The sequence below is a fragment of the Toxorhynchites rutilus genome, chromosome 2, assembly GCF_029784135.1.
Source record: "Toxorhynchites rutilus septentrionalis strain SRP chromosome 2, ASM2978413v1, whole genome shotgun sequence".
NCBI lineage: Eukaryota > Metazoa > Arthropoda > Insecta > Diptera > Culicidae > Toxorhynchites > Toxorhynchites rutilus.
Window position 1 is genome coordinate 142,128,442 of NC_073745.1, and position 21,792 is coordinate 142,150,233.

Here is a 21,792-nt window from a genome sequence, read left to right on the forward strand (position 1 = left end):
CGTATTCAGATATCGACACCGTACCGTTGTCATCGCGGATACGTTTCATTCCGTTTCCACCGTGAAGTGTATTCGAAGTGTATTCGAGAATCAGGCCCGATATATCCTATTGAGAAAAAATATACCGAAGTTTCATACGCTCAATTTCTTCGGATTTTTTGCTAGATATCATTTTTTACACTCGTCTAGTAGTGTTGTGACACAGATTTGAGCAATTTAGAATCCTTTAAGAGGCAAAACTTTGATAAATTTATGTTTACTTTTGCGACTCCATTAAACTCGAACTTTGCAAGCTTCAATACACAACAAAACAACGAAAATGACACTGACACAAAAAACAATTGTCATGTGCTTTAAAATGTGCTTAACACTTTAGTTTCATCAACAACGGGCATTTTTCGTATTCAATTTCATACACTGGGCACTTATATGTTAAATTTCTAAAATTTGTATGAAATTTTTTTCTTGGCGTTATTTACCTACTAGAAGTAAGTTGTTCTGACCCTAATTTAAACTATTTTCAATGAATTTTCAGATATTCTCACCAAAACTTACCATTATAATATAATATTATCTTTAGACACAATTTTTGTTCATTACTAGCAAGCAAAAGTGATTTTCATTTACATAGAGCACTAATTTAATTTGGGCAAAATAATTTTCATTCATAATTTTTATTTTAAAAGTGTGTTCGTTTCTTCAGCAAACTCATATTGTCATGTCTACTACCCCATTTCGTAATACGAAGCTCAATACCGTCAACGCGGATAAGGATTGAAAATGTAGACACTTTTTAGTTAGTGAATTGTATGGAGTTCCACTGCTGTGATAGAATCGTCTTGACTTAACCGATTAGTTTGGCGATGACAGCTAAATTGACAGCACAATCTTGACTTGCGGATTATATTTTCTTAGCCGGCTTCTGCGACAACGCGAATCAAATGAATGAGCATTGAGAATACTATAGCGAGTTTTTTTCCCTCTCACTCCAGAATCTTGCGAACTAATTCTCAAACAAATAAAAAAAAGTTCAATAGAACACGTGTACAGCTTGTTAGCGGGATTTATATTCTGCAAAGGTGTTTCAGATCACTCACTTCTTTATAAAACGACGTTTTTATGCACAACCTTTAGGAAAAATACAAAAAAAATAATTGTTTGTTCCCAGTATTTCAGAAAACAACATCAAGTTCAATCGTCCCATGTTGATATTCTAGGCAGAATTGTTCCACCATGAATTTTGAAAGCTGTAGTCTGGCTTGATCGATTCAAGTAAGGCCGTCCGCACACGGGTCAACTGAAAACCAACTTCAACTTGACGCAGGTTGAAAGCATGTGAAATTAAATGGGAGTCCGCACACGGGGCAACCAGTTTACAAGGTTGAATCCACCTGTTGGAAGCAACCTAGCATGTCGAGTTGCCGCTGTTTAAGGTTGACAACATTTTCGTTCAATTTTTGTTCACGTCATTTTCTGTGGTTCATTAAAAAGATGCCAGATTATTTTTTTGTGAATCTGTGTAAGTTTGTTTTATCAAATGAAAGATGTGTTTACAAAAAATAAAATATGTTTCAAGGATTCATTAATATGAAAAAGCAAATAGAAATGTTTGCTCGTTATGCATTTGAGTTTTACTATATTATTGTATTGATGACAATATGGGTATCAAATGATAGGGCTTGACTGATAGAACACAGTTATTTATGAAAAATCTGAATTGAAGATGGTAACAGTTACAATAAGGCCAATTACTTTATTTTTGTTTTTATGTAACTCCCGCAAATGGGAATCCAATGACAGATTTCTTTCCTTTTTTGTTTGCTTTTGAATTTAGTACACACCTTTATTTATGTTGTAATTATTATTATGCGTATTCCATAATATAAAAAATCCAGTTTTTCTGCACCTATAGAATGACTGATATCATATATTTTAAAAATATATTGATTGGGATATGTGTATCAAATGAATAGCCTCGACTTGGAGAATACACTACATTATGAACAATATAAATTCAAAAAGGTCGCCGCTACAAAATGGCAAGCCTGTATTATTGTTGCGTTTAATCACAATAAAACCGTTTAACTTAAAAAGATCTTTTTACATATTACATTTTCCTACACATGTGAACTCTGTGAACGCAACCAAATTACTCACTGATGTCTCTGGCATTGCAATCATGACATCAAACTGACGCCATTTCATTAAGGTTCTGAGCTACACAATTGTGTGGGGAAACATCAAACTAGGCTATTGTCGGCTCACCAAGAAAATAATTTTTCAGAAATATTGTGTGTGATTTGGTTTCGCATGACAGCAACAAAACTATCTCCACCAAGGATGACAGCTAAGCTAATCGGGATCGGAAATATCACTAGAAAGGGCTTCTGTTGAGAAAAGCGCAAAGCGGAGGACTTCAACAAAATAACAGCGTAGTTCTACGTCAACAATGTGGTCGTGTCTTGAACACAACCTCCTATATTTTTTGTTTTGTACCGTTATCTTCTATTCATAAGAGCTTCGTATTGATTCGTGAACAGGTTTACGAGACATTAAGATTTGTCCAGAAAAAGTGTAAACTAATATATGGTTGTAAAAATATAATATTGGTACGGGTCCTTGCTGTGGCAACTGAGAGCAGTCATACGACCGTAAATGGTTAATCCACCCATAGAACATATTTTATCTTTTGTAATCACAACTTTTAATTGTTAAAAATTATTACAAATTTTTCTTATGAACGATTTACTTTGATAAATTTTCAGTCTGTTTCTGCTCGAATATTCTATTTCCATATTAACCCCTTCGTGTACGATTTAATTTTCAAAAGAGTGGACCAAATGCGAACACTTCGATGGGTCACGTATCGAATAATTTCACAACTCTGCTGAGCGTCTTAGCACTGTGTCATATGCAAGCGTACAACGAGAGAGATTCGATGTTGTACATTTTGGCACAAACATTTCACATCAAGTGAGAGGAGTGAGAGTGTTGTACGTGAAAGGGTTAAGTAATCTATGCATGTATTTTATAATTAAAATGCTTTTAGTTTGGACTAAAGTTTAATAACAGATGAATTCAGAATTTCAAGAATATGAATTTCGACATAAATTTATATATTCAACCACATGAACTTAATATGATAATACAACATGAACATGAAATAGATTCTGTTGCTGAACAAAAATATTTGTTTTAAGCAAAATGAATATTTTCAATTCATTATAGCAGTTTACTAATATGTTTCATTTGCGGAAAAATGTGAAATTGTCGGTTTTAAAAACCTGTGCTACAAATTGAAAAACCATGTAAACAGATTTATTTCCAAACCTGGCATCACTGGTTCGTTCAACTGATTCGTCAAAGAAATTTTACGGTGTCGACATCTATGGCGGCGTTATTGTTTATATGACAAATTACAATCTCCATCAGATTAGCAGGCCGGAAGGCAGTTTTAGATCGTTGAAATTTGAATTAATATTTTATTTGATATTATTAAATAATTGAAGAAACACGTGGTGCTGACCTTAATTTGATCCTTTCTATTTTTTTTTCTGATAATCCCACAAAAACTAATTATAATTATATAAAATTATTTTTAGACACCATTTACGATCAAGTTTGTTTCCCAAGTAGTGAGAAATGTGATTTTCAATTACACAGAGTGCGTATTTGACACGAAAAAGTAATTTTTTATTCATAATTTTTATTTTGAATCTGTGTTCATTTTTTAAAGAATGACAGACAAAACTTAACGATACCTGTCAGTTTCGAGTTGCTTCGTGTGCGGATCGAAGTTGAGCTCAAGTTTGACAGCTGAGATGAGGACAAGTTGAGATCGAGTTTCAGTTGACCCGTGTGCGGACGGCCTAAGGGGAATTTTTAACATTTCATTAGACAATAATGATTTTGCAACATGGGACAACTAAGCGTAGTACGGCAGCCATGGACAGCATAGAAAATACCTTGCATTGTTTTCGATGAGAAAGAAAACATGTTCTGGGAAGATGGCGAAAGATTATGGAACAAACCTGCTTTTTGCTTATTTTTTTAAATAATGCTAATATATGTAAACAAAACAATGCGTAAAATCTATTGGAAACTGATGATTTCATTTCCACAACATTTTATATTCCAATTTAGATACCTTGATATTAGATTCAATCACTTCTACCTATTTCATTGGTTTACCTTTTGTCAAAGTAAACAATAACAATCATAAACTGCTACAGGGGATAATCAGCAAAGACTACAGCTATTGCTGCAGGGGTTGAGTCGTCCCGCGAGAATGGCGAACAAAAAGGACAAACAAAAATAATCAAAACAAAACAAACCCGTCAGCTGTCAGAAAGAGAGTGTTGCTTCCGTATCAAAACAACATAACAACATTCCGCGTAACAGCTGAATTTTTTTCCGCTCAGTTCAGTGAAAGTTTCAAACTAAATTGGATTTAGAGGTTCACTGACGTCGTGTTATTCAGAAGAGAAAAGCTTTCAAAATTGAGAACAACAAGAGCAAACCGGGCGCAGGAAAATCTTCCAAGCAGAACAAAAACCTAAACCAGGTTAGCGCCATGAAGCCCACCGTCGTAGCGGATGAAATGTTCCCGGAGGGACCGGGTCCATTCATGGATCTGGAAGAGGTAAGTACCGAGTTCGGAACGGGACTGCAATGATTGGAAATTAGAATTCAATTGTGTCCCCATAGGCTGGTGGATCCACTGGATTGCTGATGGATTTGGCTGCAAATGAGAAGGATGTTCATGCAGACTTTTTTAATGGTGAGTAGAACGAGGATCATTCGTACATAAAGTGCGATATTGACTTATTGTTTGCCTTACAGATTTCGAAGATCTTTTCGATGAGGATGAAGATAATCTAGTGTAGAAAGAATAATGTGAAAGAAAATTGATTTTCAATAAAAGATAATTTCATCCTATGCAGTATTTACGGCTTTGTTGCTTGTTGGAAACTGTCCGTTTAGCCAAGATTGACTAATATTGTTTGTGGGATTGTTGCAACATGTACTGTTGGGTCAGTTCATGGATTATCCTCATTCTCCATATTCCGTTCCGGTCTAGCCGTAGAATATTTTCATTTTTCGAAAATCTTGAGTGTCTCTAGTTCCCAGGGGCCCAATTTCGGATTAAGAATGAACAAACACCGGTAAGTACTTCTATACTTTTAATGTCAGAATTTGTTATAAATGTTACTTTTTAGAATTATTCCTCAAAATAATCGTAAAAAATAAAACTTCTCGAGATAAAATAATAATTATACATATATGCAAATGGTTATATAATAATGCTATCAAATAATTCATTATTCTCCACGCGCTTGCTCTCTCGAGAACGAACTATTGCTCGGCAAATTTGCTCGCTAAAGAGTGGGAGTTAATACGTATAAAAACTAAAAGAAAAACATGAAATAAAAACTTAAACACGAGAACAAAAAACGCGCTTGGCCAATTTGTATTTTTTTGTTGTTGCAAATAGAAAAATAAACTTTTCTGTTGTGATTGAAACGAATGCAAGTTTATGTTGCATTTCACTCTTCCCTTCTCGAAGTTGGTTGGATTGGCAACCGGCTCTATTTGTTTATTTTATTTGTTATTTTACATTCCCCCCAAACAAATCGACCCACTACTGTAGTGTACGCTTATTTCCGTTTTTTTCTTTTATTTCGGCGCCATCATATTGATGACAATCAGTGCTTGGATGTGTTAATTTTTTCCAGTTTTTTTTTGTTTACATCATATAGCTTACAAATGTTGGATACCATTATGGTTAAGCATAATAAATATATACAATCTCATGCCTCAGAGACGCTGTGCTTTGCAGCTTATTTCACTGAAATTGTTTTCTATAAATGTTTCGATATTGCCCGATCGGATCGTTGCAGGATTTGTGTTGCTTCTTATTCTCGGATTTCGTGAAGATGTGCAGTGTTTCTTCTGGATAGGAGGACATACTTTAGCTTTAGAGATGTGATCGGGGCGGGAAAATTTGTCTTTTATTCGCATTTCGCATGCAGTAAAAATAGTTGGAAAACAAACACGATGCGAAAAAGTATGACACTTACGATTTGGTATATAAGTATTAATACCATTCCCTTCTATTATTTAGTGATAATGATGCAAGATGCTAGTTTTGTTTAATTGATTGTTGACAGAAATTAAAGCCTGAGATGTTTTCTGGTATAAACGGGTTGTGTGTTGTGAATCCGGTGACTATTTGTTTGCTACAGCTTTAAATTGGTTATAAAAGTGAACTTATAGAGTGCCACCGCTTTTTTTGTTGGTAAACATAGTAAACATTATTTCTGTACTTTCCGGTGCATTGATAATTAACTAGGTTTTCACTCACGATTAGCGCATTGAATCTTGCCCAATTGCATCCCTTCTATGTATATTATAATCATTCCAGTAATTCGTCCCTTCTGGACGAAAACACATAAGGTTCCTGCACGATTTCCCTTAATTGTAACTACGCACTTTGCATATTTAGTTTTTTCTTTTCATTCTTTCTGAAAGAGCATTACGCTTGTGTTTTGTTTTCTTATTTAACGATAACAATTTGTGTGAGTGTTACACTGCACGTCTAGCATTAAATGTTCTTAGGAGTAACCATTTGTTTTTTTTTGTCGTAATTGATTCAACCTGTCGCTGGTGAACTTCGCTCATTTCATTTAACGGTATTCCCTTCGCTCGTGGTTTTCCATGTTTATCTACTTCATACTCTTGCTACACACAACAATAACAAAAAGTCTCTCGTGGCAACCCCAGAAAATGCTTTTTCCTTAACAGAAATTATAAGAACTATTGAAATTGTGTTCTTCGCTACCGTCCCCCAGTCGCGTAGTCGCGGCTCGACTCCCATCGAGTGTGCATCTGAACTCAGCGTAGAATTAAAGAAGAATCAAACGAAATCCTTTCATAAGTGTGCTGTTTGTCACGGTCTGTTAGTAGTGCCTCTGTTAGGCGTTTAGGCATTCTTCCCTTATCTATGGATGTGCATGTGTAAGGGTCGATTATGCTACCTCCAGTCCGATGATGTGCTGCTGCTGTCGTTGCGACTGCTACAACTGCTACTAGCCACCTAACCATCCTGTCCGTCTTCGGATATCAAGTCATCCTCGTTGATTTCGCTCGTGTTATCCTGATAGCTAGACAGCAGATCGGTAGCGTCCTGTACGCTATCATCGTACTCGTGGCCCGTATATGATGAAGCCATATCCCAGTCTTCTGTTTCGTTTTCCATGCCGAGACCATACACTAGAGAAAGAATAGTATCGCGTGTGAAAATTGTTTCATCATTATCCCGCGAAGCAATATCCCGAAGGCTTCGATCAACCCTTCAATAATGAAGAATTAATTCCTTCGAATACCCAGTCATCAATTTCGTCTTATATTATTAGCTGACATTCGTCTTCAGTCAGCCTTGACCTATCATTGCATCGAGAGCCACGATCGGGATAAGAGAGTTTAAACGCAATCCAGATTCTCACCAGTTTTGTTTGGTGTGCATTATGGTATGATATGGTATATGGTGAAATTAGGCCTTACTTTCCCGAAAATGTCGTGAATCGCACAGTTACCGTATGCATATGCATACAATGCTTTGGTTTTCCTTGCATGCGTGTAAGCTATAATTCATATCATAATAGGTTGCGAGTAAAAGAAGCCATTTTCTTTAGATCGATAGTTGCACCATGACGCGCAAATGTCGCAAAAAGGCATTTCAATTGCCGTGGGCGTGGACCGCGAAAAGAGACTTGGACCAAGGTCAGCTCTCATCCCGAGGGCTATCGCTGCCATCAAAAGAAAGATTCGATCGAATCCGGTGCGTTCAATGAGGAAAATGGCGAAGCACACGGAATCAGCGACTTTACAGTACGGAAGATCGTAAAAAAAGTTTGCGGGGTGAAGTCGATGGTTACCAATCGCATCCGTAAGCTAGGAGTCGAATGATGTAAGAAAATCTAGAATTTTCTCAAGGGAAAAATCCGGGAATCCTGTTCACCGACTAGAGCACGTTTACCGTCGATTCCGTATCAAATTCCAGGGCCAATCGCTATCTTAGTTCTCTCCCTGTAAAAGATTGCAAATTTCTTCCTCACCCAATTTCTTATAAATATTACCTTTGCGGACTATTGTTCTGCAAAAGTCTCGTACATTGCATTTGTGTGTTCTCAGTAACCGTAGCGTTGCGTCAGTTCGTTGTTCATCTTCTTCTGCACTATGTAAAACAGTTGCGAGGAACAACATGGATTCATGCATAAAAGGTCAACTTGTACGAACCTCGTTTATACACTGCACGTACTCTAGAATCGCGTGAATACATTTATGCGGTGTATTCTGTTTTATCTGCAGCATTTGAAACTATCAATCATAACATCGCAATAGTTGAGCTTAAATACTTTGGGTTCAATGGTCCTTTCTTGAAATAGCTACATTTCTATCTCACTGTGATCGTGTAATGTCAATGAAAATCGATGACTCAATATCCAATTCTTGGTCCATAAATGTTCTGGCTATGTCTCAAGGATGCTTTAGAGCCCCCGCAGACTACAGACTTTTGTCGGGTGATAAATTGGTCGGACGACCTAATCAGTATGCAGATGATTTTAAACTGAAATGCTGAAAGTCTGCAACAGGAACTGTATTTTTTCACCAGAAGATACGTTATCGACAGAATGTATTTGAATCCATCGAAATGTTCAGTTAAATAATTTTAACGTTAGCGATTGTTGATGCACTACACATACAGGCTATGTGGTCAAATGTTGGGCCATTAAAGATTTTGGCAACATATTTAATTCCCAATTAACTTTTCGTGAACAAATCAACTCTTAAGCGTCGCGGGCAGCCATTTCCGATTGAACGTTTTCGCAGTTCACCATGTTGATATATCAACATACATAAACATAGGCATCCTTTTGTTACGCTTCCGTCTTCAGGAATTGTTCCACGCCTAAACTAGAATTGTATAAGCAATGTATGTTTTCAACTACAACCATCAAATTCAATCCAGTAATTGGAAAATTTTACAGACAAATACAAATGGAACAAACATTTATGCATAACTCGAGAACTAATCAAGCAAAGGGGTAAGGGTAAAACTCGAGGAAGGAATCGTCCGATTTCAGATGTCATAATTTCATTATATTTTCTGTATCAAACATGTATTCCATGTAAGGGAGAAAACTGTTATTTGCAAGTGATTGAAGCATCTTGAACGAGAATTGGGCCTGAAAATAATTTGATATTATAATGACGAGTTCTGGTAGAAGTACTAGAAAAGTTATAGTAAAAGGGTCAAAATTTACAAAGGGTCAAAATTGATCAATGAACAGTTCTGCGATTGAACCCATGGACGTTCGCTTAGTAAGAGAACGTGAATATTTGATAGTATTTACAACAAAAAACCAGTTTGGGCGAGACGAAGTTTGCAGGGTCAGCTAGTATAAAATAAATACAGTAGAACCTCGATTATCCGCGAGTTCATTTGTAATTCTATAGAACTTCCCGGAATTTGCCAGTGAGCGGTAGGGTCTTGTTCTTTGGTTTTGGTCATGCCTTTCACATTATCTGATTACTGGTGTGAACGACCGTACAGATGGATAGTTTAATGATTTCTGTATTGATGGAACATAGTTTTCATGCATAAATATCTTTTTTGTGTTTGCACCTTATTTTTAGCCTTTTATTGCGTTATCCGCGATTTTCGTAATCCGCGGGGAGCTAGCCCGACTACTTCGCGGATAATCGGGGTTCTACTGTAAACTGGAAGTAGGTCTCTTTTTGACAGTCAAATCATCAAGACGTGTTTATTTAATCCTTCGTACACTAGAGATGGACAAACCGTTTACGAACGGTACGAAAGAGCTAGTTCGCCAAAAAGAGTGAACGAACGGTCGTTCTTTTTAACACTAGATTGCCCAAGCAAGTCATTCTGACTGCTCTTCAATTTCAATTATGAAAGCTGTTATGTATATAATGGGACAGTTTCTTAGAATGTTGTGACTTTTTACACAACATATAACAGTGTTTATTGATAATTGTAGTTATCTCCCCCCTCCATCATTTTCGGAAATATATATTTGTATATATAGCCCAAAAGCAGTTATTTTGACTGCTTGTGGAATTTTAAATAATAAAATGACTTCTATTACTGAATTCAGTAAATTTCGTATATAACCAGTTGCGGCATTGTATTGGAAGGCAGTTTTCGTTTTTTTCGATTACCGTCACATGATAAAATACAAGTACATGATAAATTGTCATTTTGGGCGTATTGATAAGTTGCAGTTTCTCAAAAATCTAAAGTAGTAATTGTTATTCGATTTTTTGTGAAGTAATACTTGTTCAAACAAGTTGTTTATTTTATTTCTTTGCAGAAGGTAAATGTTGAATAAAAATGAGTTATTGGAAAAGTAAACGAACATAAGTGAAGAGTGCTTCCATGTACTGTAGAATCAGATGCAATAAATTCTGAACTATCGTGTGGAGATGAGGCAGATTGTATTCAAAGTGAAATATTTGACACTGAAGATAACGATGAGGAGTCGATCACCAATTATTATGGGAGATGGGAGTCTTATCTCGGTGATAATAGATACCAATATTATCAAGCATATAAAAAAACGCACAAATGTGGACTGCTGAATTTCTAGGAATGATTGAACAAAAGAATTATCTGAAATATGTGCATTTATTGGGATTTTATATGCTTGTGGAGCTTTGAGAATATTCAGAATAGTCAAGCTTGTTATCAACCAGGGCAAAATATTACAGTTGACGAGCAATTATTTTCGACAAAAACCAAATGCAGATTTTCAAAGTATATGCCTAATGAACTCCATAAACTTGACATACAATTGGAATGAATGTTTTGAATGGGTTTTCTTATTTGGGGAAATATCATCAATGCTTCTCAGAGAAGCATTGCTCTGAAACTTATCAAGCCATTTACAAGATGTTCAAGAAACATCACGACCAATTTTCCCTAACATGTAACTCGCGACAAAATTATCGACAAAAAAAAACAATTCTGGTTGGAACCATTAGACGAAACAAAAAGGAACTATCCAAATAAACTTATCAAACGGAAGATAACATGCCTCGTTTTTCAACTCTGTTGTGTAGATCAGAGAATTGTGTTCTTACAGTGTATAAAAGCGGACTAAATAAAAGAGTAGCTGTTCTGGATTCTAAGCATGAATATGTGAAAATTTATAAAAGTAATGAAAAACACATGAACAGATTTCCACCTTCATCTTCGAAAAAAATACATAAATAGTCCGAACATGATTTTCTTAAGTAAAATAATTTATTTATTGTTCATATTCAATAATAACTTGTTATGTAACTGTAAATGTGATAAAAAATATTGAAAATTAATTTAAAATAAATTTCTTTACACATCAGATATTCTTGCACAAAGCAGTTATTTTGACTGCTTTTGGGCAATATAGGTATTTACTATGTTTTGGTCTTTCTAGTGTTAAAGAACGGTAGTTCGCCCCACGAACTGATTCCGAAAGAACTGTTTGTGAACGAACGAGTGCAGCTGAACTGATTTGCGGTGGACGGAATGGGTAAATATAACGAGAACGCTTGTAAGAAAAATAAAACGATATTGTCATTTACGAGAAAAATGCATGTAACGCAGAGTTTATTTTGTTGGTGTATACTCAATTTTGGGTTTTCAATTTCATGTATTATTTCAATTCCGCGTTACATTCATATACTTCCTGATTATCAAAAAAATCTTGGTGAAGCTGGGGCGATTCATGAATTAGGTAAACATAAAATCTTCTAGTGAGGGCAAGTTGAGAAAAAAAAATCGTTGCTTTCAATCCATGTTTTGGCTTATTGCGTGTACGTGTTATCGTGATTGTTTGTATGATTAATTGTTAGTGAAAATTGAAAGAAAAAGCTGTTGGATTATTTCTCTGAGTGAACCATTATGAAACATGATCTGACATGGTACCTGTGTTTTGTCCTAACAGAAAATATGAAAAATTGCACATATTTTGTGCGCATCAAATTATAACATATACTATTGTCAGTCGATAAACATATTTCCACATACAGTTTGCGACTTTTAGAGAAGAAGCACGTTATCTTTCCCCACTAAAATTCGAAAATATAAATTTCATACGTGAACTATCCTATCAATATCAACGAATAGCTGCCATTGATGCTAGGTTCCAGCTAACATTCTATGTTGTTTTTAATACTGCTGAACGAAAGAACGGTTCAAAAGAACTGGTTCACTTAAATGAACGGTTAGTGACTGAATCGTTGATCAAAGTGAACTGTTTTGCCCATCTCTACCGTACACCCGAAATATCTTGGTATCGGTCTGTGGTATGAAAAATCATCACGGGAACACCTAGTTAACTGCCCAAAGATTTTTCACACATTTGTGAGATATATTATACATTCTACCCCTTAGGTATCGGAATCATCCACTCATTTTCGGTTATATATTCGTGAACGTTAAGTAGCATGATATAAAATTTTCTTGACGCAATCATCATGTAGTATCAACAGCATTAGAGAAAAAACTTTGAGTCCGGAACTGCGATAAGCTATCCAAAAACAGTTGAGACGGAACAGCTAAAAGCGGAAACTGCAAAACTATCTTCTAGGATAAAAACTATAAATGCGCTCATCGTTAACATTTCCAAACTCAAAATACGACCCAAACCATTACTGCCTCGTCAAAATAGTTTCTCGAGAAAATTTCGGCAAATATTAGGTTATCAACCCAAATCGTTCGAACACTTTTTCGTTTAATAAAAATGTTAGGATGTTTTTTTCCGAAAGTTGCAGGATACTTCTTCCAGAAGCAATAAATAAGGCTTGATGTAACTGCCACAATCATTCTTTTGCGCGATCAAATGATATGTTTATATCTTTCCCTAAGCAATTTGGAGTGTAAATAATCCATATTCTCTATGAACTATCTTTTCTCTCTCTTCTAATCATAGCACTTCTGCTTTAACCCTTTCATTACGGCAGTGTGCTCCGCCGAAGTGCTACCCCTGTACGGAGCACAGTTCATCAACGATTCGTCTCTCGACGAACGCAGTAAACAAGTTGCAAAAACTAGAGAGTATAAGCGCCTGCTGGGTTGTGGGTAGTTTCAAAATCATTCCTCTTATTCTCCAGTAACTGGAGCGATGTTTCAGGTGTTTGCACTTCGGTCACCTGACGAACGATAGCCTGGGGCTAGATAGATCCAAAACACGGACGGAGCTCATAGACTCTCGAATAAACAGTTCTTATTTCGGAAAGGGAAATCTATCGTAGATTCCATAAATACAACGGTCGAAAGACCCGAGAGGGCATCCAAACGAAATCGTAGAGAAAAACGGCACTGTGCAGTGATAACGATTGACGATGGCTGGAAGTCCATCGCTTTTGCGCTCCACAAAACAAGAGTCCTGAATTTTGGGAAACTTTTCTGAGAGGCGTGGAGATCATCGGCTTCGTGGATGAAATCGTTCTCGTGGTAACAAAACAGTCGTTAGAACGGGTTGAAATCCTGGCGACCGAGTATACATGATTGGATGTTGGATGCAATGTGAGAGATAGCTTAGCACAAAACGGAAATGCTGATGATCAGTAACCGCAAGGCGATGCAACGGGCGGAAATTACCATTGGAGAGCTCCCGATAATTTCGAAGCGAGTATTGAAATATCTGAAGGTGCCGATTGATGATCGACTGAACATCAACAGGATGTCGTTTTTGTCTGTCCTAGATATAACGCTGCCTTGATGCTGCGACGTGGGCATCTGGAATGCCATGAGCAGTGCGATAAAAGAAAGCATATCTGAACGGAGGAGAGGGCCGAACAGCGTGTTGACCTTATTGTGGAATAGAATGTGGATCACTGTGAAGGTCGTTGTGTCAAATTGGAGGGCACTTTCTAATCGATGCACACCTCCACAGTGAAAACCCATGAGGGCAGCAGCGACGAGGCGCGCGTCGTAAATTCGCGTGATAAAGTCTGTGGTTGTGGTTGTGACGGATTGCGCGTCAAATTGGAGGGCAATTCCTAATCAGTACTAGTCTCGACGGGTAAACGAATACAAAGGGTATAAACAACGGATATAATAAACCTGGAGAAAACTATTGGTCTTAGTAGCGATACGATACCAGCACTTTCAGCATCACCTTTAAAAACGCGCAAAATGATCCATCGTCATCTCGAAGTTCTCTGCAAGTCTCGGTCGATTGGAAAAAATAGCCTCAGGCTACACCACCCGTTACTTATTGTTATTTGACAAACTGGAAGATTGGGGCACCCTCAGGCATTAGATTCAACAGTGATAAAATGTTATAAAAGGGCTGGGTTTGCGGACCGCCCCCGCGGATTTCACTACGCATTGAATCAAGAAACGTTCGAATGGAATTTTTACCAGCTTTGGCATTTGGTGTTGTTATTTTATCTAAAAGGACCTCATCAACCCACTCAAACAAAATAGTCAAACAAATGCTTAAGAGTGGCAGGGGAAATCGGGATAGAGATGGATTAATAAAATGGTCTCTCAGGTTAGACGACCTAGGGTCCAAAATATGATGCGAGGTATTCGAAGAACAGTTCGCAATTACGTCAACAACACATTGGAATTAATTTTTGACGATTCGATTTCACTAGACAATTGAAACTGCTTTATCCATTATCGTTTGAATTAGCTATATGCCATTTTCAGTTTCACATATGAAAGACGATGACTGCTTTCAATTGAAGGTTTCATTCGATTTCATTTCCTCAAACTTGATTTTCCCGGATCGTCTTTCAAAAAAGAGGAATTAACACTAAACCTACCGATGTTTCATGTGTAGCTATTCCTACCCCAGAGGGTCAAGTTACCCTTTATGAATAGTTAGTGAACAAAGACTCGATTTGTATAGTTTTATTGAGAAACGTGACATACCATATTTCTCCTGCATATTTCGACATTTTTAGGATGACAATTATAAGCAAAATAATGAACAATTTTTAACATGCAAAACAGCAGCTTGGAATGGTTACTGTTCGCTTGCTTGAATAGTCAGCAATACAATTAATTCTAATCATTCACTATTCATTCAGAATTACAACAAAATATATAAAGCAATAGCGAAAATGTGTAATGCAATGGTTTTGTATCACAACCACACATACCAATTTTTATGATATCATATGAATGCACGGCCAATTGACCCGTTGCGGTAGTTAGGGCAGATTACATATATTTCTCAGTAAAAAAAATAACAAGAGAGGAGTAATTACTGGAAAATACATTCGATGTATGTTTCAAGAAAAGAAGTGTAGGCAAATTATGTTGTGACAACATAATTTGCAAGAAAATTTCGACTAAAAGCCTATAATGAGTCATTTGAATAAAATCATATAATAAAACATTTCTGAAATTCTCGCTAACTTGCTGGAAAGAAAATGTAGATCACGTTCTCAAACAAAACATTGCCCGATATCATGGATTTGATTGGCATTTATTTTTGTACATTTCATAACAGAACCTAACAGCTTAGCTATCGTAACACTTTGATATTTCCCGCAAAAAATCCTACATCAACTCACCTTCAATGTACTTCTCCAACGATTTGGGCACCATCGATTTTATTTTGGAAATATCCTCAACAGCGCATTGCCCCTTATCTAAACCTGTATGCAGTCGATAAAAATACGAACAATCAAGTTATCTCCCACACACACTTCTAAAAATAGTTCGTAATTGTTATCCCTACCTAGTAACAACCCCATCCGCTTCAACACTTCAAGATCGTCATGAATCTCGAAGGTGTTGTCGAATTTAAACGAAAACTCCGATCTGCAGAAAAGAGAACAAATGTAAAGCCCGCACCTCCCGAGTACTCGCGTTTTTGACAAACATACTTATCGTTCGAAATACTACAATTGATGTGAGTCTTCTTTTCCGTATTTACAATGATGAATGGCAACTGTATGGCGGAGCTTGGGTTTGGCACGAGTCCCCGGTCCTCGCTGTCCTGGTTTCGCGCGACTAGCGATTTGAATGCCACGTGCTGCAGAATCAATTCGCGCAGCTGCTGCTGTTTCAGCTCGATCCGTTCGCGCGTTTTCTCATTCTCCTTCTCCAAATCGTCACACTCCTGGACGCTGCTGGTAGGTAATCCGTGCCAGCGTATTTCCTTCTTTTCCTTCGAGATGATGTTCATGGCCATGAGGACGTTCAACGCATCGTACACACGCCGGCGGATGTTTTTCTGATCGTACGAAGCTGGATCCACTCCGGGATGGCTCTGGGTTTCCTCTGCCACCAGTTCGTCCGCCACCTCATTGTACGTGGTTGTACCCTTTTCCTTCACCTTCTCGCAAACTTTCATCGAGAAGTGTCGCAAGCCACGCCCAATTTTGTCCGTCTTTCTCCGGCGGGAAGCCGGAGTGTGAATCTGGCTGGCGGCGGCTTTCTTGCCATAGTTGTACTGTTGCTGATTGTGGTGCTGATTATGGTGAGATCCTTTCGCGCTATGTGCTGGCACTGCTGGTGAAGGGGGAGCGGCGATCGGTGCATTCACATGGTGCTGGGTGCTGGTCACCAGATTTGTGCTCAAGAATGTCTGTGACGTCGATGAAGTGGACGCCGAGATAGAAGTTGAAGGCGCCAGCATAGCGGTCAGATTTTTGCCGGAAACTTGTGTTCCACTGAGGTGGCCGGGTGCGGCAATTAGCTTCAGCTGACTCTGTGGGAAGGGAAATTGAAAAAAAAATCTACTGTTGAGCAAAGGTTATGTTCGTCGTATTCTGGGACATAAAACACTTGCCAGCTGTGAAGGAGAGATTCGTACCAACGGTTTGCCATTGGCGCCTTTTGCGGTGGATGAGATCTGAAGTTCTGTGAAGTGAATAATCGAGACATTTAATTTTGACCCAACTTTATTGTTACTTTCCCAAAGCTATCAAGCTATCAAAGCAGCGCGATACTTACTGGGGTTATTCATGATGATTTTGTGACCGGGACCAAGCTTTTGCATCACAGGGGTGGCAAAATTCTGGAAAGAGAACGGAACGTGGAGAAACTGGTTTAGTAACGAGCAACGCCAAAGAGTTATGTCGTAGTGGAGTAAAGCCCGATGAAAAATATTGAAACTGAGGGGGCAAAGAAAAAAGAACACCACGGGGATGGTTTCTACTGTGTCGAAAAAAAAATATAAATGTGATTCATGAGCCAATTTTGTGATGCAACAAAAAATAACATCGGAACCAATCACGTTTTTCGCGTAGCTGCTCTCTGCAGGTTGAGTCTTTCGAGCATCGATATCTCATTTTTCGGGTACTGCTGGCGTACGCATTCATGGTATGATGGTAATTAACTTTGCATTGAAGTGCACAGCCGCTGGTGAAGGCGTATTCACGCTCACGGATGTCGTGGAGTGCATCAACAGCCATGTGAGGGTGCAGGGAAAGAGGACGTGTGGAAAGAGAAAAAAAATCTGGGAGGTTGGTGCGCACCGTGGAGGAGAATGCATTTCGTATGCACCACGCGGTGTGAAGCATTTAATCGAATGTTATTACAAACGCGCGCGCTTCCAAGAGCCAGGCGACGCGCCGCGGATCTTGACCAAATTGCGAAGAGGCGCACATGAATGGGACACAGAGCGAATGCGTGTAGCGATTGGGATAATCTCAAATCGTATGCGTCGATCATTACCAATGGTTTATTTGTTGGATTTCGGACTTTATATGCTCTTGAAAATGTTTTGACGATCATTGTTTATGGAATTTGGAATTGCTCGTTATCATCTTGACAAGTATTGAGTTCAAACTCTTTCGTGCAGGTTCCGGCCAGGAGGATATGATCCGCAAGTCAAGATGTGTTGCAAGTTTAGCTGTCACTAGCTGACCCGGCAAACTTCGTCCCGCCCAAAATTTGTTTTTTTGTTATCAATACCTTCAAACATTCACGTTATCTTACTATGAGCAAGTTCATGGGTCCAATCGCAGAACTGTTCATTAATTGATCTTCTATTCGACCCCATTGAATTTACCTTTTACTATAAAATTCCTAGTATTTCTAACAAAACTCATCATTATAATATCAGATTATTTCCAGACACAATTCTCGTTCAAGATTTTTCAACCACTTGCAAATAACATGTTTCTCCGTTACATGGAATAAAATTTTATACAGAAAATATAATAGAATAAAGACAGCCCTAAATCGGATAATTCCTTCCTTGAGTTCTGCTCTTTTCAACACATCCTTTTTTTTTGGTATAGATAGAAGAAGATATAGGAGAGCGTTTCATCACATTAAAATCCATTTCCAGTTTCGAACAAAGATCAATTTCGCTAGCGCAAACATCAAATGGACTAACAACTCTTGTCACTATGTAATTGTAGTACATATGGGAATTTAATTTTCCGAATTTTCCGTTTTTCCTTCAGAGCTTTCCAAAAATTTTCAATTGTCATGTTTGATTGGAATATTTTTAGTTGAAATATGAGTAATATTTTTATGGGTTCACCTCTCCATTCCAGAGGAGGGAGGGGTGTCATGCCATTATAGAAATATTTCTCCAAAAACCCTCACATCCCAAATTGTACTTGATTTGTTCTCGAGTTATGCAGAAGTTTGTGTTTCGTTTGTATGGCAGCCCCCCTTAGAGAGGGGGAGATGTGTATTCACCATAGAAACGTTTCGTGCCCCGTAAAACCTTCACATGCCAAATTTGGCTCCATTTGCTTGATTAGCTTTCGAGTTATGCAGAAATTTGTGTTTAATTTGTATGACAGCCCACCCTTAGAGAGCGGGAGGAGTGTCTAACCACCATAGAAATATTTATTGGATCCTAAAACCTCCACATGCCAAATTTGGTTTCGTTTGCTTGATTAATTCTCGAGTAATGCAGAAATTTGTGTTTCATTTGTATGGCAGTCCCCCCTTAGAGAGGGGGGGGGGGTGTAGAGTCCAACTAAAACCTCAATATTTCATTTCAAAACCATGAGATTTCCACCGCCGTGTCACATGATTGATTATTTATGGTTGTCCGGGAGTCGTCATCGCTATTTCACCAAACTCTAAGTTTCCGTTTTTTATTGAACAGCTCGAAGCTCATCTGACCAGATAACACGCTTACAAAATCCCAGCAGCTTGTTGTTATTGACGTAGGATTACGTGTTTCGGGAACATATGGGAGGTCAAATTGGAAAATCGATCGCTTTGTGAAAAATATCCATTTTTGCGTCAATCGATTTCGGCACTCCAGAACAATTTTTTACTTTGAATAAAATAATATATGTTATGAAACTAAAATAATGATCAAGTTCGCTCATGAGCATGAGGTCCTGAAAACACTTCCATCCGTTTTGATGTCATATCCGATTTATACTGAATGCTGCTATCTTGCGCTTGAAATTAAACAAGTTAACAATCCACATTGATCTACAACCCAATCTCGTTAGTGTAATACCTATCAGATTAATCCCAATCTCGTTAGTGTAATACCTATCAGATCAATCCCAATCTCGTTAGTGTAATACCTATCAGATTAGAAGACACAAAGCCAGTTTTCAAATGTTGAAATTTAAATGAAAAATTTTACATCATGTTATTTAATTACTTAAAACACTCATTTCCGACTTTTATTTAACCCTTTGTCTATACATTTTCAACATTGTTACTGAAACTTTTCATTATAATATAAAGTTGTCTTCAAAAACAATTTTCGTACAAGATTTTTCACTACCTACAAACAAAAGTGTTTTTCATTTAAACAGAATGCTAATTTGGTACGGAAAGGATATTTTTAACCCATAATTTAAATTTTAAAAACGTGTTCATTCCGCCTGAAAACCGATTGAGCTTCGTTTATTAGTTTAGGGGAGGGTCAAAAAATTGATAGGTTTTCAGGCGGAATGAACACGTTTTTAAAATTTAAATTATGGGTTAAAAATATCCTTTCCGTACCAAATTAGCATTCTGTTTAAATGAAAAACACTTTTGTTTGTAGGTAGTGAAAAATCTTGTACGAAAATTGTTTTTGAAGACAACTTTATATTATAATGAAAAGTTTCAGTAACAATGTTGAAAATGTATAGACAAAGGGTTAAATAAAAGTCGGAAATGAGTGTTTTAAGTAATTAAATAACATGATGTAAAATTTTTCATTTAAATTTCAACATTTGAAAACTGGCTTTGTGTCTTCTAATCTGATAGGTATTACACTAACGAGATTGGGATTGATCTGATAGGTATTACACTAACGAGATTGGGATTAATCTGATAGGTATTACACTAACGAGATTGGGTTGTAGATTTTAAAGTTTTCACCCAATTACATTAAACGAACTTAGAACTATTTGATTTTTTTAGGATAAACGGCTGGAGTGGATAATGTCAATGCTAGAGTTATTCAAGATTGCTTTCATGTTATCGATCACATCTTGCTGGACCTTATAAATAAATATTTGCTAACTGGGCATGTGCCTAAGGTGTTGAAGGAATCTTTAATGGTTCCGATTCAAAAGGTTGCTGGAACGATTAAAGCCGAAGAGTTTCGTCCCATCAATATGTTGCACATACTAGAGAAAATATTAGAAGTAGTTGTTAAAGGCCAGCTGCTGGAATATTTAAATTGCAATACTTTGCTAATACCAGAACAATCGGGATATCGGGAAGGTCATTCCTGTGAAACCGCATTGAACTTGGTATTAGCAAAATGGAAAGAGAAGCTAGAGTGCAAAGAGAATATCATTGCTGTTTTCTTGGATCTAAAACGCGCTTTCGAAACAATTTCTAGGCCCTTGTTGTTGAACACGATTAAGCGCTTTGGATTTACGAGTACTGCATATAAATGGCTTAAAAATTATTTAAATGACAGAACTCAACGGACTATTTTTAATGATTCAATTTCCAATCCCCTAGGGAATAATCTTGGAGTACCTCAGGGAAGTGTATTAGGGCCCCTTTTATTCATTATGTATATCAATGACATGCGAAGAGTTTTACGATTTTGTGATATCAATCTTTTTGCAGATGATACTGTGTTATTCATTGCATTGATTTAGATCAGGTCGTTTTACATTTGAATGGAGATTTACATTTTTTAAGTAGATGGTTGAAGTATAAGCAATTGAAATTGAACATAAGTAAAACTAAATATATGGTAATTTCGCGAAATCGTTTAAATGAAAACGTCCCCATCGTTATTGATAATGAGACTATTGATCGAGTTCGGGTCATTAAATATCTTGGCGTGATTATTAATGACAAACTCAAGTTCAACACTCACATTGGCAATGTCATCAAGAAAATTGCCAAGAAGTATGGAAGCTTATGTCGATTGAAAAACGATTTAACTATTTGCAGCAAAATACAGCTATACAAATCAATCATCTCTCCTCATTTGGACTCTTACTCTTCCATTTTATTCTTAGCCAATGACACACAAATATCGAGATTACAACGCTTGCAAAACAAAATAATGCGGTTGATACTAAAATGTAACAGATTCACTTCCTCATCTTTAATATTGGACGCTCTGCAATGGTTATCCGTGAAGCAAAGAATTGTTTATTTAACTATGGTGTTCATTTTTAAAGTAATTAACGGCTTGCTGCCTCGATATTTGTGTGATCGAGTTGAAAGAGGAAGTGACTTCCATAGATATAACAGTAGAAACGCGAATGAATTATGAACACCTAATTTCTTGTCATGTGCTTCACAAAATTCGTTGTACTTTAAAGGAGTAAATGTGTTCAACTCGATGCCAAGACATATTAAATGCGCAA

The 21,792-nt window shown here is 37.1% G+C and overlaps 2 protein-coding genes across 2 annotated transcripts in view; one reads left to right on the forward strand and one right to left on the reverse strand.

Moving 5' to 3' along the window:
* Positions 1–4,334: 4,334 nt before the first annotated feature.
* Positions 4,335–4,945, forward strand: LOC129768106 (COP9 signalosome complex subunit 9). The gene is made up of 3 exons (XM_055769525.1): positions 4,335–4,642; positions 4,708–4,780; positions 4,843–4,945. The coding sequence occupies exons 1-3, from the start codon at positions 4,574–4,576 to the stop codon at positions 4,884–4,886; spliced, it is 186 nt and encodes a 61-aa protein (XP_055625500.1). The 5' UTR covers positions 4,335–4,573; the 3' UTR covers positions 4,887–4,945.
* A 225-nt stretch (positions 4,946–5,170) lies between these two features.
* The window catches only part of LOC129768105 (transcription factor Dp-1), a 34,709-nt gene continuing 18,087 nt past the window's right edge, over positions 5,171–21,792 (reverse strand). The window contains exons 3-8 of the mRNA XM_055769524.1: positions 16,988–17,051; positions 16,824–16,894; positions 15,916–16,742; positions 15,768–15,850; positions 15,601–15,684; positions 5,171–7,272 (exon numbers count right to left, since the gene is read on the reverse strand). Coding sequence (XP_055625499.1) covers positions 7,097–7,272; positions 15,601–15,684; positions 15,768–15,850; positions 15,916–16,742; positions 16,824–16,894; positions 16,988–17,051 — 1,305 coding nt within the window. The 3' untranslated portion in view covers positions 5,171–7,096. The remainder of the gene's footprint in view (positions 7,273–15,600; positions 15,685–15,767; positions 15,851–15,915; positions 16,743–16,823; positions 16,895–16,987; positions 17,052–21,792) is intronic.